The sequence below is a fragment of the Camelus ferus genome, chromosome 2 (genome assembly GCF_009834535.1).
Source record: "Camelus ferus isolate YT-003-E chromosome 2, BCGSAC_Cfer_1.0, whole genome shotgun sequence".
Taxonomy (NCBI): Eukaryota; Metazoa; Chordata; class Mammalia; order Artiodactyla; family Camelidae; genus Camelus; species Camelus ferus.
This window is the reverse complement of record NC_045697.1, coordinates 53,729,240-53,755,576: the sequence shown is the minus strand read 5'-3', so window position 1 is coordinate 53,755,576 and position 26,337 is coordinate 53,729,240. Positions and strand designations below refer to the sequence as shown.

General features: G+C 37.1%; 1 protein-coding gene across 2 annotated transcripts; it reads right to left on the bottom strand.

Moving 5' to 3' along the window:
- Positions 1 to 1,771: 1,771 nt before the first annotated feature.
- Positions 1,772 to 23,934, bottom strand: LOC102522204 (UDP-glucuronosyltransferase 2B31). 2 transcript variants are annotated; one of them, XM_032458932.1, is made up of 6 exons: positions 23,171 to 23,934; positions 22,410 to 22,558; positions 7,225 to 7,356; positions 5,175 to 5,262; positions 4,105 to 4,324; positions 1,772 to 2,327 (listed from the first exon to the last, which is right to left on the bottom strand). In XM_032458932.1, exons 1-6 carry the CDS (start codon positions 23,892 to 23,894, stop codon positions 2,048 to 2,050), a joined length of 1,593 nt encoding a protein of 530 aa, XP_032314823.1. In that variant the 5' UTR covers positions 23,895 to 23,934; the 3' UTR covers positions 1,772 to 2,047. The 2 variants fall into 2 exon arrangements, with proteins under 2 accessions (XP_032314823.1, XP_032314828.1); XM_032458937.1 differs by lacking the exon at positions 4,105 to 4,324 and having other exon boundaries at positions 2,161 to 2,327.
- Between the last annotated feature and the right edge of the window lie 2,403 nt (positions 23,935 to 26,337).

The window sequence follows — 26,337 nt, the reverse complement described above, 5'->3', positions numbered from 1 at the left end:
GGGAGTGGACAGAGACAGAGAGAGAGAGACAGACGAAGAAATAGACAATATGTTGCAGTTTGTAACTGACTATTGGAGGTTAGACTGCAACATTTGTGAGACAAGTACAAAATTGTTTTTTAACTTTTTTTTTTGGAAGGGAGATAGATAGGTTTATTTAGTTATTTTAATGGCAGTACTGCAGTTTAGACCCAGGACCTTGTGCATGCTAAGCAAACACACTACCCCTGAGCTATGGCCTTCTCCTCCCAGCAACAAGACTTTCTAAACTTTAAAAGAGAGGAAATTACTTGATGGGAGAGATGTCAAAATATTTGTAGTGATATCTCAGAAACACTATAAATGTAAGTATTGGAAGTAAGCCAGCAGAGGTCCCTGAGCTATTGTAAAATTAATTCAATATTGACATTAAAACCAAAGTAAAGGCATTAAATTTTTGTGAGTTAAGATTTTTAAAACTATTGAAATTTTAAATACAAGTAGTAATACATTTATCTATAATATTTAAATGTTGCAGAATCAATTTGAGGAAAATTATTTAAGCCTCGATGTGTGATTTAAAACTATTATATACTATGGCATCATTTTAGTTCCATTTTTAAATACAAGGTGTCAGTTATACATACAAATTGTATTGAAAATTCTGTGGCACATGTTTTCTATAATTCCCTAAACGTCAATGTTTTAATTTATTTTTAAAATAAATTATGCTTTCAGCTGAGGAATGACTGTCACATGATTTGGATGATGGTTTTGACCAATAAGACAACTATGCTTTTCCTCATCTGGACCACTTTGATAATAAAGTCCTTTCCTGATGTGCAATTTTCAAGAGTGCCTTCAGATATCTTCCATTTGATTTACCAATTTTCCATGAAATTTATATAATTTTTGTATTCCACCCACTGTTACCAATTATGTCAGTCAAGGAGGGCCTAGGTTTAAAGAAAATGATGCTTTTATTATTTTTTCTCTTGACAAAGGATTGAGTGTTTACAGATAATTGTTATGGAATGGATGGAGAAATAGGCTCCTGAGAAAAGAGACAAAAGAATGAGCTATACTGAACCAAAGTATGGTTATGTAGAGTAATATCCATTATTTCAATCTGTGTTCAACAAACACATTGAATTTCATAGTGTATCTGCAATAAGCTAAGTGATGCTGTGTCTTATTTTGATGGAATATATAGAGATATAGATATATTTTGGTACATTTGGAGGGAATGAAAATTCAATAATTCCCTTTAGAGTATAGGTTGTATATTTTCTTGATTTAAAGTTGAAAAGTTATATCCATTATCAAAGGCTGAATATAGGAATGAAAGCGATCAGGTGAATATTTTTAAAGGTAAAGAGAAAAAGAAAATTCAGTCATGAAATCAAAGATTTTCACAAATGGCTCAGTTTTATAATAGGAAGCAGGTAGCAGTTGCTGTATGACTGATTCCACAGACATTTCACTGGGACATGACTTAACCCGGAGGAATGCAAGTGAGTTGCCATGGCTTTAGGTAAGGAGTGATGCTGAGGCTGGATGCACAGTAAAATCCAAGAAGTGTTCGTGGACTCACAAATGAAATGGAAGGGTGAATCTTTTACACAATTTCAAGTATTGAACAGTTTCTGTAGCAAGATAAAACTATAAAATTCTGCACCAAAATAAGGTGAAAATATTCTGAATATCTACAACATAATTTTGATACTGTGAGTAGACTTGTTATGGTTCTTTTGTACGTGCATACCATGTGAAACAGACTTAAATTCAATGATTTCTTTTTAGCATAAGTTTTTAATTAAAATAATAAATTTCAATAGATACCCTTATAGTTTTATTTTTGTTTAATTTTTGGCAGCTTTTCTCTTTTCACAACATATTTCTAACTCTCAAGCAGGACGAAAACCCCTTGAAAGCAAATTTTGATCTTTGATGCTAAATTGAGAAATGTCCTTTTGTCACCGGAAGACAGGAACCTCATTCCTTCTTGCTGGGATCAACTGGAAGTGATCCATGTATGGAGCGTTCCTGTATCAGGCCTCAGATACAACTACTCCCTTTTATTCTTCTTTCCTGCTTTGGGAAACTTCTGGCAGCAAAACAGACAACATTTTGTGATGACAAAGATAGCAGTTGCCACACAGGCCAGCAGGAACCCAGTCACATCCAGAGAGTGGTACTGGTACCAGGTGAGGTTGTGGGCGGCTGGCCGCAGGTGCTTAGCTCCTTTGTGGCGCATGACAAACTCGATCCAGAAGACTGCTCGGTCCAGGGGCTTCACTGGCTGATCGTGCTGAATGGTTGATAACCTCATAGCATTCTGCTTGTAGCTGAAGGAAAAACAAATAGACATCAATTTAGAGAGTGATCTAGAAAATTAAAGTCTGCAAGATTTTCATGCAGGTGGTAAGAATGAGTGCCACAGTGAGTGGAAGGAAAGATTATCTTCCTCAGAGATGATTATAGAGATCTTAGCTAATGGCTAGAGGTTGTTAAATGCATTTGATTTCAGGCTATGGAAAGAGAGAGAAACTGGGAGAGGAGGAGTATTTCTAGCCTAAAGAATGGAATGAGTTGAGACACAAGAGTAAAAAACAAACAAGAAAACGTGATTTGAGTGTTCCAAGCTAGTGAACGACCCCGTAAGTGATTGTTCACAGACAAGTTTTGAAATACTATAATAATCCAGAGATAGGTGGAAAATCCGTGTCGAGGTTCAGAGACACGTCCAGGTGGGGCTGGGCAGCAGCTGGTAGTGAGCAGGAACTGGTATTGACGTCTTATTAGTGAAGTGGTGGTTTAAAGTGTGGAAGTGATTGCCTTGGTTTGAATCCTGACTCTGGCACTTACCTTGTTGCCTGCTTTGTTATTCTTCTTTCCTCAGGTTTTTATTGTTAAGTGGAATGGTTAGGAATAGGATCTCATGTGATTATTTGGGGGAATAATATCGATTCTTAGAGGTATTTGTAGTGCACAATTCACTCTCAGTAGGTCATTGCTAGTATTGTTGTTTTTCTTGTTAGTGATTTTAGAATCTGGGAAGTACTCAACCTTTCAGTTTCAGGTGTCGCAGTTACTGCTGAAATGGTTATGGACTAACAGACCAGAGGGGAGGAGGAATAAGGAGAGATGGCTCACGCAGTCTGAATCACAAAGTGCGATAGCATGGCTCTGTAGCAATAGCCTTGGAGGCACATTCTCTTCATGTGCTGGGCGAGCCTTGGGTTTTTCAGAGGAGGAAGTTATGCTGAAGTTTTTGTAATACAATAGGGAAAGACCAACATGAAGAAGTTACTCAATACGTGCGAAGGACTTCATACAATGTGTAGCATGTAGTAAACATTCTGTACGTAGCACCTAATAACTTATCTTCATTTTCTGACATCAGCTTTACATTATTAAAAATTAAAAAGGTATAATGATATTAGAGAAATGTGCTTTTACATAAAATCACCAAATGAAAGATAGATTTCCTAAGAAAAGAGGAAAATGTGCTCCTTATGCTGCTCTTTTAGGAGAACAGAAGGGCTAAAATGAAAATAGATAACACTGCTTTTATATCTATATAAAGTTCTAGTTGTTTACTACTTATCAGCAATGGGTTCAGAATATTAGCACAGAAAACATGGAAGTTGTTGAATGTAATAAGAATTTGAAATTGAATATGAATGTAGTTTACATGGCACAGGCATCTTGGAAGAGTTTAAAACACTTGAGGAGTTCTTATGCTGAAGGAAAGTCATAACTGTGCGGGTGGGTACTCTTATAACCTCATGATTCCCATCCTGAACCCTGTTCGTCCAGCTTCCTCTTAATCCTTCTGTTACCATTTTGGTGACTCTTCTCATTCTAATGATTAGCCCTTTCAAATTTCTCCACTATCCTTAAACCTTTGAGGAAGCTTTGTCATTAAGCCGCCAAACCCACCCCCCCCAAAACAAAACCTTAATGTAACATTGACAGTAGGCTGTCACTGACTGTTCAAAGCATTGACCAGCACTTACTCCTCATTGCGTTTATGTGAAAATGTATTACTGCCTCCCTGGCCTCCCTATGAGAACTTCTCTAGACAGAGTATGTAGTAGAAAAATATACATATGTACTCACGAAGGATTATTAATGACTTGCTTCAATGCATTGAGCAAATCTATTCTTGATATTTTATTGAAGTCCAACCTGACAGCTGCCCCCTTGGCCGTCATGTGAGCGATGTTATCGGGTTGGTCAGCAAACAAAGGAATGCCCACCATAGGGATCCCGTGGTAGATGGCCTCATAAATGCCGTTGGCTCCACCATGAGTTATAAAAGCTTTGGTTTTTGGATGACCTAGGATTGAGTGAATTTCAGTAAATTGGTTAATTATAGTTAGAAATCAAATGAGAACTGGCCATTAAAAGGCAGTGAAAGAAGCAGTGTCCTTTCGATAACAGATGATTATACACATGAAACTGCATTCCAACTGCTTTCAGATCTCAGATCAGGAAACCACTCAGTCTGCTGGAGAGGGAAGTGAAGCCTTCATGAAAGGAGTGCTGTGTGAGTTGAATTCACAAATGTACTCCAGATTGTCAGGTGAACAAATGGAAAGACCATTCTGGTAGAAAAAACCACATGAGCTACAAAAGGGTGAGGGCATGTCAGAAAACATAGTCTCTTAAAGAAATAGTAAGACATTTAGTCTGATAGGAAGGGTGTCAAGGCAACACGGAAGATAATGGTCGTGACACTGAGACCAGAGAAAGGAAAAGCTACATTTTATCATGAATTGTGTTGACAGCTTCATGAAAACAATTAAAAGTATTTTCCTACAGAAAATGGGGATAATAAAAAGGAGCCGCTGTTTTTCAGGAACATTTAAAATACCCGTAAGAGGGGGAAAGATGTGTGTGTATAAGGAGTGAGTTCAGAGACACAGCAACAAGCCAGGGTGTTCTTGATAATTTTACTGTGAGAAGTAATTACAGCCAAAATAAAGATTCTGTCCATAAAAGATGTGACTCTTCAATAAAAAACCAACTATTATGTTTTATTCTGGTTTCCCACTAGGACTGGAAACAACATTGAAGAATTTTTGCATGTTTGAATAATAAGTGCGGATAAGTAGGTTTCCTGTCCCAGTGCTGTCACTCCCTCAGCTGTTACCCTTGTTTCCAACATTTGTTCTCCCAGGTCTCACCAAGAAGGTCGTTCTGGGGGATCCACTTGTACAGCCGAGTATTGGGTCCTAAGGTATCTGGTTTCTTGCCATGGTATCTCCAAAGAACCTGTTAGGGTGAAGTAGATAGCTTATTCATGAGTTGAACTTCAAAGTTATAGCACGTTAGAATTCTAAAGAGATGAAAAGACATCCAGTTAAATGCCTTCCATACGACAGGTCAGGAAATGAAGACAGCAGATCCTAAGTAGGGATGACTAGTAATGCACTGACATCAATAGGAATACCCACATTCTGTGTACTTATTTTTATGTTCAATGAGGTATGGAATGAATCATGACATATCACACATGATGTCATTGACAAATGAATTTTTCAATGACAAATTCAAGTATTTATGAAATTGTTAGGTAGTCTGGATTCTAGTGAAAAAGCAAAACAGTGGCAAATTACTAATAATCTACACATTTGTTTTGCTTTATTTTATATACTAGCTCTTATTTTCAAAGTTGTTATTTGCTGAGTTATTTCTTATCGACTCTTAAGGAATGGAGTTTACGTATATCCACTCGTTAATGTGACAAGTTATTTTATTAGAATTTTACATGTTTTGATTTACTAATAGAAAGTACCTGCAGTTAGCCACTTAAGAGAAGTAAGTATTTCTGCTTATTTATAATTTATTAATAATAAGACAATTAATGCTGCTTAGAAAGTAAAACTTCTTTTAGATTACAAATTGTTAAGCGCTTTAAAAAAAAAAAAAGAGAGAATTGGTATTTTTTGACATAAATCCAGATTATTACCACTATTAGTAAGTGTGAAAACATTTAAGTTTAGAAAGGAGGAGCATGTGGTAATTTACAAGTAACAATAAGGTATTGGAAAAGCTCCAAAAGTGGGATGCTAAAATTATTCAGCTGACCCTGAACACTTCAACAGTGAAGCACAGTGCATTGACAGCAGTGGTTAATGCGGTTTTCATATTCAGCACCAAAATAAGCCACCCATTTTGGATTTCCAAGTAATTCTTACACATTGGATTATAATTTCCTGGTGTCCAATTTCTATTTGCTGTGTGAGTGAAAGTGACGTTATGTTCTCAGCAAAAAATTAGCTCAGTTGTTTAAGAGAAGACTACAATATCAGATAGTAAAGTAGGAGTAGGTCACAAATAACCAAAGATCCCAGGTGTATTTTATTTTGTAGAGAGTAAGTTACTGCTGTATAATATGGGGAAGGAGGCAGTAGAATCTTTTCCATGCCAGTCTTCCTTATGCTTGACTTTCTCAAATAGTCCATTCTCCCTCCTCAGTCAGGAAGAGTAATCTGATAGGCTGGATGCAGAGTCCGTTATAGTCCACCCTTTACAATGCACAGGGTTCACCTTCAGGGCAGAACCCCATCTTCACTGTTTCTCTTTTATCTTCCTGCTTCAGGCTTTGGTAGGACCAAGGCACCCAGGGCAGGCTGATGTTTGTTTTTGTGTAAATCATGGTGCCTGACTGGGTGTCTGCAGGCAGCTTGGGGAGCCCTGATCATCTTTTCTCTGAATAGCACCCTGAAAAGCACACTGAATAGATCTGTTCCAAAATTTAGGGAAAATAAAGGCAGCCAGGATTACCTGGCAAGTATAAACTGCATAGCACATTTCCGACTTTTATCAATATTGCCCAACGTTACTGTGCTAGTACAATTACTGTTAAAATTTAACTCCTGAGAACTTCTGTGTGTGTACTGTGTCCTCAGGAATCCTTCAAGGAAAGCAGCGATGACAAGGCAGAATTTGGTGATTTCTCTACCTGCCCACAGTACCATTATACTAACCAGATTTCGCACTGCATCTCTCATGTATATTTACTTGATTATAGTGTGTATCCAAAATCATTGTCAAGACACTGTCTGTATTATTGCAGCACCTGCTATGTATATTCTGGCTTTTAAATATTTGAGACATGTTGGGGCTATCATAGTAATTTACCTTTCTTGCAAAGTATGTTTATAGTCAAACTTTTTACAAGATTTAACTGTCTGATTTTATAGTTGTCTACTATTATGTTTCTTTATCTACCTTTTGTGGAATCTGGGCAAGGGCTGATGCAATCACATTGGCTCTTTCTTCTGTTATGTTAGTGACAATCGACCCCAAAGTAAACACCACAATACCATCTTCTCCTGAGCTCTGGACAAACTCTTCCATTTCCTGTCAAAAAAGAATTTTCTCCATTACAAATGAGCAACAGCATAGCAAACGTTATTGAAAGGATTGCTACAAACAGCTGAATAGTAAAAATTCTGATACAATCAGGAATTATTTCAGTAGTGGCTTTTTGAAAAAAAAAACCTGATAAAATATATGTAACATACAATTTACCATCTTAGTCATTCCTAAGTCTGTAGTTCAAAAGTATTAAGTACATTCACATTGTGGAACCGATCTGTAGAACTTTTTCATCTGGCAAAACTGGAAGTCTGTGCCCATTAAAAACTCCATTTTCCTCTGTGATCCCAGCCCCTGGTAATCATGATTCTACTCTACGTTTCTACAAATTTGATTACTCCACATACCTCATATCTGTTGAGTTGTAAAGTACTTGTCTTTTTGTCACTGGCTTACTTCCCTTATCCTAAGGTTCATTCATGTTGTGTCATGTGTCAGAATCTTCTTTTAAAGACTGAGTGATATTCGAGTGTTTTTGTATTCCATACTTTGTTTATTGCTTTATCTGTTCATGGAGAATTGGGTTGCTTCAAGTTCTTGGCTCTTGTGAATAATGCCTTTATGAATATGGTGTGCAAATATCTCCTTAGGGTGCTAGCTTCAGTTCTTTTGTATACACATCCAGAAGAGAAATAGCTGGACCATATGGTAATTCTATTTTATATTTTTTGAGGAAACTCCTGAAATGTTTTTAGTAATGGCTTTGTTTTTAATAGGCCTCATCCATGAGGTCCTTGGGAAGGAGATGTGTGATGTGAGGTCGGTTTCTTCTGTTATATGTATGTGTGCAAATGTGTGCGTATAAGGAAGAAATGAGATAGAGGCAGTACACAGTAGTGAGGAGGACACACTGGTAAACAGTGTTAGACTCTTCATCAGTCATGTTATTAATTACTAACATAGATCCTTGGAAGGAGGTCACACAGCAGGATCTTAACTCATCTTTAATTCTTTCTTATTATAGTTCTACTAAATCCTTTGTTTATTCCAGGCCCTTTCTAGAGAATTAGTTTGGAGTAGTCATTAGTATTTCATTTCCCTGACTGTGATCACTAAGAAAAAGTTAGGATTTGAATGACTTTATCCTTCTCACAGATCTATAATCCTCATACCTTAACTTTAAGTTACTCAGAAGTTCCCCAAATCTGTCTCTAAATTACGAGTCACTGACATTGAGGAGTCTGGTATTATAGTTTAGAATTTCTGTGAAACAGCCCTGTGTGTCCTATTAATAAGCAAGAGATATGCTTGTGTAGTTGCATTTCTGAGTGAGCATACTGCTGGGTTTGTTTCCATAGGACACCCTCTGCTCTGAAATCACCTTGTATATTTGCTGTCACAGTAGGATGTGCTATGTGCAAGGGGCTGTGAGGGACCCTCATCATCACCTCACTAAATCCCTGGGGGAGCACCTGCCCCACAGTGGGAGAGGAACACCAGGCTTTCTGTAGCAGAGATCTGGTCACCTGTGAGTAGTTCATGTCAGACTAAATAAAGCTCCTGGTGAAGCTGTATTTGATTGGAATTCTCTCAGAATTAATTTGTCTTGTAGTCCTTGACCCTAATTAAAAAAATTTCTTACTCTGCACTAGAATAGTTCCACAATGTTCAATATTCTCTATTGAAAAAAAATGCAGAGGAGCAAAATTTTCCTGATTATCTGATGAAACCATATACTGCTCTCTTTGAAATGTCTTTCTTCTTTTTAACATTCACTATTATTTTCTCTCTGGAAAATTCTGACCCCATCTTTCCGTTTAAAATGTATAGTTTATGATCATGATTAATGTCATATTTTTTATTAAAGTATAGTCAGTTTACTCTACTATATTAATTTCTTCTATACAGCATTGTGATTGTTATATATACACATTCCTTTTCATATTGTTTTTCATTATAGGTTATTAGAAGTTATCGAATATACTTCTCTGTGCTATAGAGTAGAAACTTCTTTAAAAACTTCTTTTCAAAACTAGTTTTAATAGGAACAAGACAAGAGGGAATTTTTTTCAAACTCTTACCCTCCAGGCTTGTGTATTGTGTAGATTATTCTTCAAAAGTATATTTGCACCCTGATGATCAGTTTCAGTTTTGATTTCGCTGAACTTTCCTGTGAGTCTAATGGTGTATCCAGATAATGTGTGTATTCCCTGTGACCATGTTCCAGCATTTAAAGTGTTATGTCTTCAGCGTTTTTTTTCTCATTGGCTTGCCCCCCAAAGCTGCTTCATGTCTCCTGGGGATGATGGATCTCTGTCGTACTGTTGTAATACATCCTTTCTTTAAAATTTAATTGCCGTTGTGGACTGGTTATTCTCATTGTCTGACATCTTTATGAAAATAAAAGTTCATGGCATGAAAGTATGCAAAATATGAAAATGTATAAAAATTAAATAAGATTTATCTATACTCTCGATCCTTAGTTTAAAATGCTATGTCATTTTTAAAAGATAAATATATTTGACATGTAAGATTATTGAATTTAAGTTGTATAGAATATTGATTTGATACATTTATATATTTTAATAAGATTCCCGTTTTGATGTTATATCACACATCTATCGTGACACATGATTATTATTCCTTTCTGTAGTTGGAATAACTAAGATCTAGTCTCTTACCAAGTTTGATGGTTATAAAATTGTTGTCTACATTCACTATGCTTTACCTTAAATCTCTAGGGGTAATTTACTATAAGATGCAAGTTTTTACTCTTAAATAACATCTCTCCTTTTCTCCCATCCCCTAGCCCTTGGTAACCACTGTATTACTCTCAGTTTTTACAAGTTTACTTTTTTTAGATTCCACATATAAAGGTATCATACAGTATTTGTTTTGCTCTGTGTTTTCAAAAAGATGAACACTGATGATAACCTCTAGCTAGATTAACTAAGAAAGAAGACTCAGATAAAATTAGAAATGAAAGAGGAGACATTACAACTGAGCCTACAGACATACATCGGATCATAAGGGATTTCTATGAAGAATTACGTGCTAACAAAATACATAACCGAGAAGAATCGGTAGATTTCTAGAAATATGCAACCTGTAAATACTGAAACAGATAGATTTAGGAAATGTGAACAGTCATAATGAGTGAAGAGTTTAAATCAGTAATCACAAACTGCCCAGCATAGAAAACCACAGGGCCAGGTGGATTCACTGTTAAATTCTAACATTTGTGGAGTAATTAATGCCAGTCCTTCAAAAACACTTCCAAAAATTAGAAAGAGGGAGGGAACCTTTCCAAACTCATTCTACAAGGACAGTATTATGCAGATACCAAATAGATAAGATCATTACAAATAAAGAAGAGTATAAGCCAATATGCAAGATGAATATAGATGCAAAAATTCTCAAGAAAATATCAGCCAGCCAAATTTAAAATTCAAAACACACTGAAAATTTTATATACCATGACCAAGTGTGATTTCCCCATGGAACGCAAGAATGGCTCAACATACCCAAATCAATAAGTATAGGCCATTGCACTAATAGAATGAAAGATAAAATAACTTGATCATCTCAAGAGAAAGAAGGGCATTTGAAAATATACAATAGTCTTTGATGATTAAAAAACCTCAACATGTTCGGTATATAGAAGACATACCTCAGCATAATAAAGGCCATATGTGACAAACCCAAAAGTAACATTATCATCATCAGTGAAAACTTGAAAGCTTTTCTTCTAAGATCGGGAAAAGGCCAGGGTTCCCACTGTCACACTCATTCAACATAGAACTAAAAGTCCTAGCTTAGATCATCTAAGCAAGATAAAGAATTAAAAGACACTCAATTCAGAAAGGAAGAAGTAAAATATTCATTTTTTTTTTGCAGATTACCCATTTTTTTGTACAGAAAATTCCAGAGAGTCAAAGAAAACCTGAAGTAGTAAATGAATTCAGTAAAGTTGCAGGATAAAGAAATTATCATACAGAAATTAGGTGCATTTCTCTATATTAATAATGCAATATATGAAAAACTATTCATTCAATATAGCATGAGAAACAATAAAATAACTAAAAATAAATTTAACCAATGAAGTGAAGGATTAGTACAGTAATAATTATAAGAATTTGTTGAAAGTTAAAAAAAAAAAAGAGAGATAAATGGAAAGGCATCATTTGTTCATGCGTCAGAAGGATTGATCTTGTTAAACTATCCACACCACCCAAAGCCCAAGGCGTCACACCTACCAATTTCAAATCGCAGTACAAGCTATCATATTTAACAATATGGTACTGACCTAAAAATAGAGAGTTTGACAAGTGAAGCAGAATGCAAAGTCCAGAATTAAACCTCTACATATATAGTCAACTAATATCCAACAGGGGAGGGAAGTCCCTCAGTGGGGAAAAGTTAGTCTCTTTTTCTTCTCAGAAAAGTGGATAACCAAATGCACAAAATGAAAAGGGACCCCTATTTTAGACTCTACTAGAAAATTTTTTTAACTTTTTTTTTATTGAGTAATAGTTATTTTACAATGTTGTGTCAAATTCTAGTGTAGAGCACAATTTTTCAGTTATATATGAATATTTATATATTCATTGTCACTTTTTTTTTTGCTGTGAGCTACCACAAGATCTTGTTTATATTTCCCTTTGCTATACAGTAGAATCCTGTTTATCTATTCTGCATTTTAAAATCCCAGTCTGTCTCTTCCCATCCCCCGCCCCCTTGGCAACCACAAGTTTGTATTCTCTGTCTATGAGTGTGTTTCTATTTTCTATTTATGTTTTTTGTTTTGTTTTGTTTTGTTTTGTTGTTAGATTCCTCATATAAGCAATTTCATATGGTATTTGTGTTTCTCTTTCTGGCTTACTTCACTTAGAATGACATTCTCCAGGAACATCCATACTGCTGCAAATGGCATTATGTTGTTGGTTTTTATGGCTGAATAGTTTTCCATCATATAAATACACCACATCTTGTTTACTCGGTCATCTGTTGATGGACAGTTAGTCTGTTTCCATGTCTTGGCTATTGTAAATAGTGCTGCTATGAACATTGGGATGCAGGTGTCATTTTGAAGTAGGATTCCTTCTGGATTTATGCCCAGGAGTGGGATTCCTGGGTCATATGGTAAATCTATCCTACTCTTTTGACGAATGTCCATGCAGTTTTCCACAGTGGCTTTCCTGGCTTCCCTCTCCCACTCTTAATGATTTTGATGGCTTCTTTTACAATTTTATGTTTATTGTTTTTGTAATTCATGGCAGTTATCTCCTTTCCAGTTATGAGTTTCTCATTTTTGTAGCATCCTGCTTCTTTTCTATTTATAGTAGACCTGTCAATATTTCTTTTAGCATGGCGATGTTCTGTCGGAGTTTGGCAGGTGCTCTGGTTGGCTGAGTAGGTCTGTAGAAGTGAGTTTTGGTGTATTGTGAGAGAAGGTGAGCTACAAGCATCCTTCTACTCCACCATCTTGCTTTGAATCTCTCTCTCTTACAAAAGTTAACTCAAAATGGATCAAAGACTTAAACATAAGACCGGATACCATAACACTCCTCAGAAATTTTATGTGAAACTCAAAACTAATGGAAAAATTAGTAGTTTGAAGGAATAGATTTTTTTATATAATGAAAATTCACAGTCATCCTCTTGGATTCAGATCTTGTTTTGCAACTTAATAAAACAGCTACAGTTACTAATTAATATCATTATACTACAAATCATCTATTTGTCCTTTCTCTGCTCCTAACTTCTCCTTTTACAAACACTGTGACTTTCCTGAAATGGGAATGAATATGTCTTTTAAAAATAGGGTTAGATTGCACAGAACTTTTACTAATGTTGTTTCAGCCTATGGACACTGAGAATGTTACCGTAAATAAATGAAAGAATTTGTAATCCAGAACTTGGGGCCAAGATGACAGAGTAGAAGGATGCTCATAGCTTACCCTCTCCCACAAATACACCAAAACTCACATCCATTGATCTACCCAGCCACCAGAGCACCTGCTGAACTCCAACAGAACATTGCCCTCTTCAAAAGACGAAGACGCCATGAATCTTGTAGGAGAAAAGGAAAAAAGAAAGAAGAAAAAGCAAAACAGTGCGGGACCAGTCCCATGGGGAGTGAGTGGCAAAGAAGGAATAGTGCTCATTCATGTGGTCTCCCCCTCTCCAACGGAGAGGCCAGTGCAGCGGAGGGGGAGCCACCGAGGCTCGGATCTGTACACAGCCGCCCTTGACTGACAGGAATAAGTTAAACGGGCATTAAGTGTCCCTGTGACACCCAGCCTGAGACATGAGCCGGCAGCTGTGGGACAGGACAAGCTGCCCAAGCTGGGCGGAGAACTGGGGCAGCTGCACTGAGGCACCCTGGGGGGAATGCAGGGTGCTGTGCCCCATGGCTTGGAGTGGATACAGAGCAGAACAACCTGGGTCCCCCATAAATTACTAAAAAAAACAAAAACAAAGCAACACTACTGGTGTGCCCCGGGGGGAGAGGCGCTGTAGACTTTGTCTCTTCAGACTCGCGGAGCCATTACTGGCGCTTCTCTGGAGAACAGAGGCGGGGCCCAGCCACAGCTGTCATATCCTCCTGTGTGCAATGCTTGGGTGGGAGTGTGGCCAAGACCTGAACCCGCACCTGGGGGTTCTGCAACTTTCTAGGCATGACTGAGGTCTGTTTACAGCTTGATGCAGATAGCATCTTTCTGCCCTGGTACGTCAAAGAACTTGGGCCGCCAAGACAAACAAGGAGATGAGTTTTGGCATGGAGCAGGGACGGGGCTGTTTCACGGTCTTCCCCCTAGCCGGCCTATGGAGTGCCAATCGGAGGCTAGGCGGACAGCTGCACAGAGCAGCGGAGCAACTGGCACCAGGAGAGGGCAGGCAGCCACCAGCCTTCCTGGAAGAAACGCAACACCTGACCGCCATGCTGGGAGGGGGCACGATCTGCCCGCTTAACTCTGTTGAGCACAGACAGCATCCGCCTGCGACATTGGAAGGGGGAGTGACCTGCTACCCACCTTGTAAAAGGGCAGTACCTGACCCAGTGTTGGGAGAGGGTGCAATCTGCTTGCTAACAGGCACTGGGAGCAGCACAGATGAGGTCATCAATGGAGGGCCTCTGGAAACAGCAAGATGAGTTTGCGAAACAGGGTGAAGACAGAAATATTTCTCAATATAATCATAAAGAGTGCACAGTCTCCAGGAGAACACATCCCTTTTTTAAAAAATCTTTTCTTATCTGTTCTCTTTTATATTACCTTTTTAATCTTTAATTTTTAAACAATTGTATATGTCTACAGTTCTAATCCCTTTTAAATTTTTGTTCTAAAATATTTTTGTTATTATTATTTTTAAAAATCCATCTCATTTCATTTTTATTTCTCTTGGTATTGACCTTCTGTAATTGATTATACACAGGTCTCAAACATATATATATTTTAATCTTTTCTCTTTTTTTAAGGATTTGAAAGATGTCTCAACTGCTATTCTGCTTCAACTTGCTGTTCCATTATTGATTATACACTGTCTTTAAACCTTTTTTTCTCCCTTCTTTTTAAATTGTACTTTTTAAAGTTTTATTCCTGCAAAGGCTATAGATGGGTAAATAAATAAACTCCTTAAGGACCACAATAGGTAACTGGATACTCCATAAGCCACAGTGCCAGAGAGATCTGACCAATATGAAGAAGCAGAGGAAACCACTCCCAATTAAAAGAGCAAGAGAAATTCCCTGAAAGAACGATCAATGAAATAGACATTGATGGCCTACTGGATCAAGATTTCAAAAAAAAGGGAGTGATCAAAGTACTGAAGGAACTAAAAGAGATAGTGTTTAGAGATGTAAAATATGTCAAAAATGAAACTGAAGCTATAAAGTGCCAAGTAGAATTGGTAAACTCACTGGCTGAGATGAGAGCTGTTCTAAAGGCTGTACAAAGCAGGCTAGATGATGCAGAGGAACAAGTAAGTGACCTAGAAGACAGGACAACAGAAAGCACCCAATCAGAACAGCTGAGAGAAAAACAAATAAGTACAAATGAAAACAGTATAAGGGACCTATGGGATAATATAAAGCATGCCAATCTATACATAAGAGAAGTTCCAGAAGTGGAAGAAAAACCAAAAGGGTTTGAAAAGGTATTTGAAGAAATCATGACTGAAAACTTCCCAAACTTAAAGAAGGAATCAGATATCCAAGTACAGGAATCTCAGAGAGTCCCAAACAGGAAGAACCCAAACAGACCTACACCAAGAATATAATCGAGATGGTTAGAGTCAAGGATAAAGAAATGATCCTATAGGCAGCAAGAGAAAAACAAAGAGTGAGTTACAAGCGAACCTCCATAAGGCTTTCAGCTGATTTCTCTACACAAACACTACAGGCCAGAAGGGAGTGGCAAGATATATTCAAAGTCCTGAATGAAAAAAAAGATGCAGCCTAGGATACTTTACCCAGCAAGGCTATCCTTTAGAATAGAAGGAGAGATAAAGAATTTCACAGCCAAGCAAAAACTAGAGGAGTTTAGCAACAGTAACCCCATGCTAAAAGAAATATGGAAAGGTCTACTCTCAATAGAAAAGAAGCAGGATGCTACGGAAAAGAGAAACTCATCACTGGAAAGGTGATAACTACCTGAATTGCAAATAGAATAAACACAAAATTGTAAAAGAAGACTTCTAAATCATTAACAGTGGGAGAAGGAGGTAAGAATATATAGAGTATTTTTTCTTTCTTTTTAGAATTTTTTGTTCTCGGTAGGATAGGTTTGAGCTTATATTACTATCTGTTTAATACAAACAGTTATAGTAATGGGTTAATAGACTTACAAAAAAGGGTAACCACAAGCCAAAAACTTACAAGGGAGTCACAAAAACTAAATTAAATCCATGATAATACAAAGGAAAATTACCAAACCACAAAAGGAAGAAGAAAGGAACAAAGAGGAAATACCAAATCAACTGCAAAGGTAAGTTCAAAATGGCAATAAACACACATCTATCATTAATTACTGTAAATGTTAATGGACTAAATGCTCCAATCAAAAGACATAGAGTGGCAGACAGGACAATAAAGCAAGAACCTTGAATATGCTGCATACAAGAGACCCACTTTAGGGAGAGGGACACATATAGATTGAGAGAGAAAGAATGGAAAAGGATATTCCATGCAAATGGAAAAGCCGAAAACGCAGGTGTAGCAGTACTGATTTCAGACAAAATAGACTTTAAAACAAAGGCCATAAAGAAAGATAAAGAAGGACGTTTCATAAGAATTAAAGGAGCAATACAAGATGAGGATATTCCACTCGTTAATATATACGCACCCAATATAGGAGCACCTAAGTACATAAAACAATTACTAACAGAGATAAAGGGGGATATTGATGGAAATACAATCCTAGTTGGAGATTTTAACACCACATTAACATCACTAGACTGATCTTCCAGACAGAAAATAAATAAGGTAACAGAGAAACTAAATAATACAATAGAAAAATTAGAGTTGGTGGATATTTTCAGAGCATTACATACCCCATAAATAGGATATACATTCATTTCAAGTGCACATGGAACATTTTCTACGATTGATTATGTACTTGGGCACAAAAGAAGCCTCTATGATTGTAAGAAGATAGAAATTATCTCTAGCAACTTTACTGATCACAATGCCATGAAACTAGAAATCAACTACAGAGAAACAAAGGAGAAAAAAAGGAAAGCATGGAGATTAAACAACATGGTAATAGTAATCCAATGGGTCAATGATGAAATCAAAGTTGAAGTTAAAAAATATCCTGAGACAGATGAAAATGGAAATACAGCGACACAAACTTTATGGGTCACAGCAATGGCAGTGATAACAGGGAAGTTTATAGCAATACAGGCCTTCCTTAAAAAAGAACAATCTGAAATAAACGGTCTAACCCACCAGCTAAAAGAATTAGACAAGGAATAGCAAAAAAACCCCAAAAGGCAGCAGAAGGAAATAATAAAGATCAGGGAGGAAATAAATAAAATAGAGATTAAGAAAAAATAGAAAAAAATCAATGAAACCAAAAGCTCGTGTTTTGAAAAAGTAAATAAAATGGACAAACCTCTAGCCAAACTCACAAACAAGAAAAAAGAGCACAAATATGCAAAATAAGAAAGGAAAATGGAGAAATTACAACAAATAACAGAAATACAGAATATCATATGAGCATATTATGAAAAACTATACGGAACCAAAATGGATCACCTAGAGGAGATGGACAAGTTTCTGGAAACATACAGTCCACAAACACTGAACCAAGAAGAAACTGACCACTTGAACAAACCGATCACTAGAAATGAAATAGTATTAGCAATAAAAAACCTCCCTACAAATAAAATTCCAGGACTGCATGGCTTCACCAGGGAATTCTACCAAACATATAAGGAAGAACTCATACCAGTCATTCTCAAATTCTTCCAGTAAATTGAAAAGGAGGGAATACTCCCAAACTCATTCTATGAAGCCACCATCACCCTGATACCAAAACCAGGCAAAGACACTACCAAAAAAGAGAATTATAGGCCAATATCACTGATGGACATAGATACAAAATTTCTCATCAAAATATTAGCAAATAGAATCCAACAGCACATAAAAAAGATTATACATCATGATCAAGTGGGGTTCATCCCAAGGACACAGGGTGGTTCAGTATACGCAAATCAGTCAATGTAATGCATCACATCAAGAGAAAGGACAAAAACCACATGATCATCTCAATAGATGCAGAAAAAGCATTTGATAAAATTCAAACCCATTTATGATAAAAACTCTCACCAACATGGGTATAGAGGGAACATATCTCAACATAATAAAACGTATATATGACAAACCTACAGCCAGCATAGTACTCAATGGTGAAAACTTCAAAAGGTTCCCACTAAAATCTGGGACAAGACAAGGCTGCCCACTATCACCACTCCTACTTAACATAGTCTTAGAAGTCCTAGCCACAACAATCAGGCATGAGAGAGAAATAAAAGGGATCCAAATTGGAAAAGAAGAGATAAAAGTGTCACTAAATGCCGATGACATGTTAGTATATATAGAAAATCCTAAAAGGTCCACAGAAGAACTACTAGAGCTGATTGAAGAATTCAGCAAGGTAGCAGATTACAAGGTTAATGTTCAAAAATCACTTGCATTTGTTTACACTAATGATGAATCAAAAGAAAAAGAAAGTAAAGAAACAATCCCCTTAAAAATAACACCCAAAGTAATAAAATACCTAGGAATAAATCACACCAAGGAGGTGAAAGACTTATACATGGAAAACTATAAACCATTGATGAAGGAAATTAAAGAAGACTTAAGAAAATGGAAAGATATCCCATGTTCCTGGATTGCAAGAATCAATATTGTTAAAATGGTCACATTGCCCAAGGCCATCATCTACAGATTTAATGCAATCTTTCCCAAATTACCCAGGACATATTTCACAGAACTAGAACAAATCATAATAAAATTTATATGGAACCACAAAAGACCTAGAATGGCCAAACCATTACTGAAGAGAAAGAAAGAGGCTGGAGGAATAACCCTCCCAGACTTCAGACAATACTATAGAGCTGCAGTCATCAAGACAGCATGGTATTGGTTCAAAAACAGACGTATAGACCAATGGAACAGAATAGAGAGCCCAAATGAACCCGCAAACTTTTAGTCACTAATCTTCGACAAAGGAGGCAAGAATATACATTGGAATAAAGACAGTCTCTTCAGCAAATGGTGTTGGGAAAACTGGACAGCAGCATGTAAAGCAATGAAGCTAGAACACTCCCTTACACCACACACAAAAATCAACTCAAAATGGATCAAAGAATTAAACATAAGACAAGATACAATAAACCTCCTAGAAGAAAATATAGGCAAAACATTATCTGACATACATCTCAAAGATTTTCTCCTAGGGCAGTCTACCCAAGCAGTAGAAATAAAAGCAAGAATAAACAAATGGAACCTAATTAAACTTACAAGCTTCTACACAGCAAAGAAAACCTTAAGTGAAACAAAACGACAACCTACAAAATGGTAGAAAATTTTTGTAAACAATGAAGCCCACAAAGGCTTGATCTCCAGAATATATAAGCAGCTCATACAACTTAATAAGAAAAAAACAAATAACCCAATCCAAAAATGGGCAAAAGACCTAAACATGCAATTCTTCATGGAAGACATACAAATGATCAATAGGCACATGAAAAAAATGCTTAGTATCACTAATTATCAGAGAAATGCAAATCAAAACTACAGTTTGTTATCACCTCACAGCAATCAGAATGACCATCATTCAAAAGTTCACAAATGACAAATGCTGGAGAGACTGTGGAGAAAAGAGAACCCTCCTACATTGCTGGTGGGAATGCAGTTTGGTGCTGCCACTGTAGAAAATGGTATGGAGATTCCTCAAAAGACTAGGAATAGACTTACCTTATGACCCAGTCATCCCGCTCCTGGGCATATATCCAGAAAGAACCCTACTTCAAAAAGACACCTGCACCCCAATGTTCATAGCAGCACTGTTTACAATAGCCAAGTCATGGAAAGAGCCTAAATATCCATCAACAGATGAGTGGATGAAGAAGATGTGGTATATTTCTACAATGGAATACTATTCAGCCGTAAAAACTGGCAACATAACACCATCTGCAGCAACATGGATGCTCCTGGAGAATGTCATGGTAACTGAAGTAAGCCAGAAAGAGAAAGAATAATAGCATATGAAATTGCTCATATGTGGAATCTAAAGAAAAAAAAAGAACATAAATACAAAACAGAAACAGACTCATAGGAACAGTATACAAACTTGTGGTTGCCAAGGGGGCTGGTGGGTGGGAAGAGACAGAATGAGATTTCAAAGTTTGTAGATACTGACAGGCTTATGCAGAATAGATAAACAAGTTTATACTGTATACCACAGGAAAATATATCAAGATCTCTTTGTAGCTTACAGCAAAAAAAAAAAAAAAAAGTGACAACAAATATATGTATGTTCATGATAACTGAAAAATTGCCCTCTTCACTGGAATTTGACACCACATTTTAAAATGACTATAATTCAATAAAAAATGTTAAAAGAATTTGCAGTCCAAAATTTTATTATTTTTATCATTGAAAAAGATATCAGTTTCATTTTTCCACCAATAAAAAATAATAAGGATCTCCTAAGTTCACAAGATAGTTTGCTAAAGATTGCTTGCCTCCTATTAATGTCTTAAATTCATTTAAAACATCATATTAATGTAAAACAGATTAGATTCTTGCTTCCTTTCATAAGGAATAGCATCCTATAAACTGAAGAGAATTTTTTATAATTTGACACTATGGGAAGTTTTCAGATTCCAGTGATAGAAATTATTTGCCCTTCGTTATTTATGTCCAGAATTTATGGTGCTTGTATACTCAGTGTACATTTTCTCTGTGCTCATTCTGTCAGCAGCTACAAGGTTGAGACCTACATTCTTGAGAGTGCTGTACTGACGTCTTCTATAGGGTTAGTTGAGGCAGAAAACACCTGCCCTAATAAACTAAGTTATGTCTCTTATGCTGTAAGATATAAAATTCTCAGATTTCAAATGAAGGAATGGCTGAAATGCTGTTGTGAAAGAAGGAAATTTTGGATTTGGCTGCAAAAATTGTTAGCGCATACATTTGTATTGTTGAGGAATGATCTTTTTAGCTATAGCCCTGGTGAAGTGCCTCAATCCTTAGAAAAAAATTTTAGCCTGTCGTCTTGCTCATCAGATTGCCAAAACCTTAAAAACTCTTAACATTAAAACATTCTTAATTTTATTAATTACATTTTATTTAAGTTTTTACTAAATTACTGTTATTAACTTAATTTTTTAATTAAAAATTTTAAAATTTAGTTTTCAAGCCCTCCATGGAGTATCTACTCTCTTGGAATTTGCTAGAGGATATAATCTTGATGTTTTGGAAAACCAGTTCCTATTCAATTAAGAATTAGATCTAGGTGGCTGGCACACGTTAGTTTATTATTAGTATGTAATAGTAACAAAATAACAATAATGACAATAGTCAGTATTTCTTCTGAATCAGTGAGTATGCCAGACATTTTGGATGTTCCATGTGTACTAACAATTTTTTCCCCACTACAACTTTTTGAGGTTGGCACTTTTACCATGAGTCAGCGTGGTCATGTCTCTATGAACACTGTAGTCTACTTTTTCAGCATTGTTGCCTGTATCTCTCAGCAACCTGTGAAATGGTCTCCCTTTGCACTCTTACCCCTTTATATACCAACCCAGTGACTACATTGGCTGTTTCTTTTTAAAAATGTGATCGTACCTCTTCCGTGGTTAACCTTCTTATTTTCTCCCTAATGTCTTACTCAATGCTTCAAACTCCTTAGAATGTCTGTCTCCAAACTTATCTCTCCAGCACCATCTGCGTCTTTACTCAGCCTCTTCCTTTTCAGACTAAACTTGGACTTCTTCGGAAGTGTCACTAACTACTCTGCCTGGCTGTCTTTTGCATCTTCCTCCACCCCTGACCTACCCCTTCTGCTTATTCCTGCACATGTTCAGATCTGACCTTAATTATCAAAGAATCAGAGATACTTTCTATGATTTCTGTGAATGTTTCCTTAGCATTGTGGTCTTTCCTTATTGTAACCCTCTTCACACAGTGTTTATGACTTGCCTGTATTCTGTCTTTTCAGGTGGACTGTCAAGTAGCAGAAACTGGGTCTATACTATTTCTCTGCATATGAGCACTCACTTCTGGAAGATGCTAGACCCTTCATAATTATTCTTTTAATGACTGTCTGATGCGTTATTATATGTTGAATAATGAAGGCTGTAGTTTAACAAAGTTTCAAATCATCCCAATTTGTTCTGTAATGATAATGAAATTCAGATATTTGTGTTGGTATAGAAATGTATGTGTTTCTAATAAGCAAGTCAGTTTATCCAGCTACGCACATTTCTCTGCTGTATTAATCACTCTAAACAAAGAATGCATAAGTATTCCTCTTGAAAATGCAAAAGTAACAAAAACAAAACACACAGGAATAGGTGACCTTAGGCAGAGGTTTGGCAGGTTTGCAGTGGAGGCCTCCAACAAATTCAAAATTTGGTAGCAGTGGGCGAGGGAATTCAAAATCCCAAAAGGTTCGAATGAGCCACATGTCAGCTTTCCCAATTGTCTCCAATAATGTAGTGGGTCTTCCTTAAAGGAAAAATGAGAACAAAAAGAACAAATGTTAGATTAAATGGCAATACTATCATGTGAAAATGTTAGATAATTTCTGAAATGGAACCTGGAAGGATGTAGCCAAAGATGTGTCTATTTTTGATAAAGCAAATCTATTTTTAATTATCTGTACTATGCTGTAACACGGAAACTGTGCTACACAAGTAGAAAGTATTTCTAAATGCTATCCAGATACTTGTGGTATGAATATGCACATAGCTCTTAAATCTACATGTTTTTATTTTCAGGATATTTTAGGAGGTTTCTAGTGACCTTTTTTAAGTTAGAAAATGAAGTTTAGTAAGATGGATTACATAATTGCTTGGAGATGTCTTAAGTGCTTCAATTTGTGTTTCATGACTTTTCGGAGTGTGCTGCACTAGTAATGGGCCACAGGGTCATGCCTTGCCCTGTAACTTAATGTTTCCATGTTTATTATGAAACTGAGGCCGAATTTTATATTTTCATTTCATCATTTCATGTTCAAATTTATAGAACATAAATTTCTGTGACTTTGATTTATACGATTTCATCTCCCAAGGCACTAAAAAGTTAGGACTTCATGCCACCAAGTGAAACATGACTTACCTAGTACTTCACTGTAAAACTGATTCCAATTCTTCTCATTAAATGTCTGGAACCAAAAGTCAAAATAAAGTACGTACATCATATTTTTCACCCTCTCCATGAATGTCATTTGATCACCTAATTCTGACATGATAACCGGTACGTAGGATGGTGGGAGTGGAAGTTTTCCACCATACTTCTCCAGTGCAAAGCCCGGAGAGAAGCGGAGACTGTACACTAACGGGATTTGAAGTATCTCAGCCAGCAGCTCACCACAGGGCCCAATGGCATCTGCAAGAACGACGTCAAACCTTGATTCATGTAGTTTTGTCATAAGTTTCTTGTTGGATACAACATCTTTACAGATCTTCATTTGCATATCAAAAAATTCGCGAAAGATACTTTGTACTGTTGAGAAATAGGTCCAAAATGAATCTTTTACCATATACGTCCATTTATTGAGCATATGCTCAATGGTATTCTCAAAATCATGTTTGGTTAAGAGTGTTGGGAAAATCTCAAATTTAATAGCAGATGGTTTGCTGGGATCAATCAGAACAGAAGCTTGAGATGTCAGGACAGTCACCTCATGACCCTTCATGACAAGTTCATCCAGAATTGTCTTCATATTAATCCAATGACTATATTCCACTGGCCACACCAGCACCTTCCCACAACTCCCAGAGCTAAAGAAGCAATTCAGCTGCAGCAGCAGCAGCAGAAGTGAGATCCATTTCAGAGACATCTTGTTCAGATGCAATGCTGTTAAAAGATTATTGTATTCTTTTGCTATCGCTCATGCTTATATCGAAGGAGAAATCAATCTGGAAGTTAAAATACAACTTCTAAATCTCTACTAGTACATTATATGAGTAGTCAGCAGCTGTGGAAATCAAGTGAAAGGGCAAAGTGTAGAACACTTGGTGTTTCTACAGTGTGTTTACTGTTGTGTTGTCAGTGCTGTCACCCCTCTAAATGTCGATGACCTTGCACATGCAAGTCAGCTGTATTATGTAAGTAATAAGATTGATGGAGAACAATAGGAAGCGAAAGGCTCTTTTGTCTGCAGTCTCCTTGATGCAGAATTTAGATACAGTGATATCAGCAAGATGGAGGGTTACGTTAGAAAGTCCAATACTTGTATTCCACAAGAACAGCAGAAACTGTAAATGAGCAAGGGCAACCAATGTGAATTACTTTGGGAAATCTCTGGACTACAATGAAGAGGCAGCAGAATCCCTGCAGAGTACAAAACTGACGATGGCCATGTAGGAAAGCACAGGAAAGACTTTACCTACCTCGCCTCATCCCCCAGTTCAGAGCAGCCTGTCACAGCAGAGATGCCCTGAAGGCATTTCACCCCCTGGGGAAGAAGAGACCAGGAGGACCCCAGCAAGCCTCTCCACCCTAGGTGTTTGTGGCCTTTGACACCGAGGACTTCCAAGATCTTCACCAACACAGATTCCAGCTGACAGAGCTGCCCAGAGTCCCTGCTTCTGCGTCATTCCTGAGGCTGGAAATGTCGCTGTGGTGTGACCTGACCCTGGGGCCCCATCCCTCCTGTAACCTGCTCTCCCTGATGGAGTTACCACCGGGCCTTGCCATCTGTGTGACTGGAGCTGCTGCTGTGCGCCGAGCCCCAGGTTCCGAGTCAGGGTTGCGTCCTGCCATAAATGTGGCCCTGCTGCTACTGCTTCGGACCTCACCCTGGATTCCTACTTGTGGCTCTGACTGGCCACTCCCTAGGCTGAGCTGCTGCTGCTGTACGCACCTTCCGTGAGTCCTGAGTCAGGGCTTTAAGCTCTCATTGCTGGGGCCGCAGGGCTGCGCTCTGCCCCTCACCCTGGGTCTTCAGCCAGCGCTCTGCCCCACCGTTACCAGGGCCACACCGCTGCTGCTCTGCACCCCACCCCCTGGAAGTTAATTTTTATATTTATTAAGAGAAGAAAGGAGAAGAAATGTGCACTTATACTGTGTTGTATAATTAGTTAATTGTCTTCACCTGTGCTCTGGTTTATCCTGATGAGTAGAACTGCAGTCGGGGTTTACTTTCTTTTGCATCAAGATCTTCCTTCAGTTTTTCCTGTAAGGCAGATTTCCCACCAATGAATTCTATTTTGGTGGAGTATGAGATAGAGGGATATTTGTATATTGCCCTCAGTTTTGAAAGTAGGTTTGTTTGATACAGAGTTTTTGATTGATAGGTTTGTAGCACTTTGAATATGTCATCCCACAGTCATAGAGCTTCCATTGCTTCTGATGAGATAGAAGCAGTATCATATTGGAATTTGCTGGTGTGCATGAATTACTTTTTTCTTACTGCTTGAACATTTTCTGTCTTTAGCTTCTAACATTTTAGTTGTGTCTGCGTGTGGCTCTTCTCTATCTTACCTGAAATTGTTGAGATTTGTAGATGAATATATTTCATTATACCTGGGATGTCTTCAGAAACTGTTTTTCGAATATTTTGCTCTGTTCCTCTTTCTTTTTGCCACTATCTCTAAGCCTCTCCATTTTTTTCATTCTTTTTTCTCTCTCTTATTTGGATTATGTTATCCTTTGATCTATCTCAAGTTTGCAGGTTTTTTATCAACTCCTTCAAATCTACTGTTGACTGCCTCCAGTGAATTTTTCATTTCAGATACCATAATTTTCAGCTCCACAATTTCCATTTGTTTCTTTTGTTAAATACAATTTGTTTATAGATGTTCTTAGGATATTGTTTTAATACCTTTCTTCTTAAAGCATGGTTTCCTGAAAGTAGGTTGTATGCCTCGAGGAATTTTTGCGTTTCTTCTAATTTGTACAATTTGTAGGAATATTGTGATTCACAGTAGTCTCTTATGATCATTCATATTTTTTATTTTAGTTTCTCATTTTATTTATTTATTTTTGAGTGTTTTGTCTTCTTGGTAGTTTTCTTTAAGTCATTGAACCCATGTACAACAGATAAATTGAAAAATTTCCCCCTTACAGCCAACCATTTGTTCCTGCCACAGGAAGTTTCCATTGCTTGCTTTTTTTTTTCTCTCATGTTGGTCACATTTTCCTATTTCTTTTTATGTCTTGTGAAAGTTTTCCTAAAAAGAGGAACATTTAGATAATAGAGTGTAGCAACACTGGATACTGGTTCTTTCCAGTTCCATGTATTGTTGCTGTTATTTGCTTAGTGACTAAGTTGACTTTTA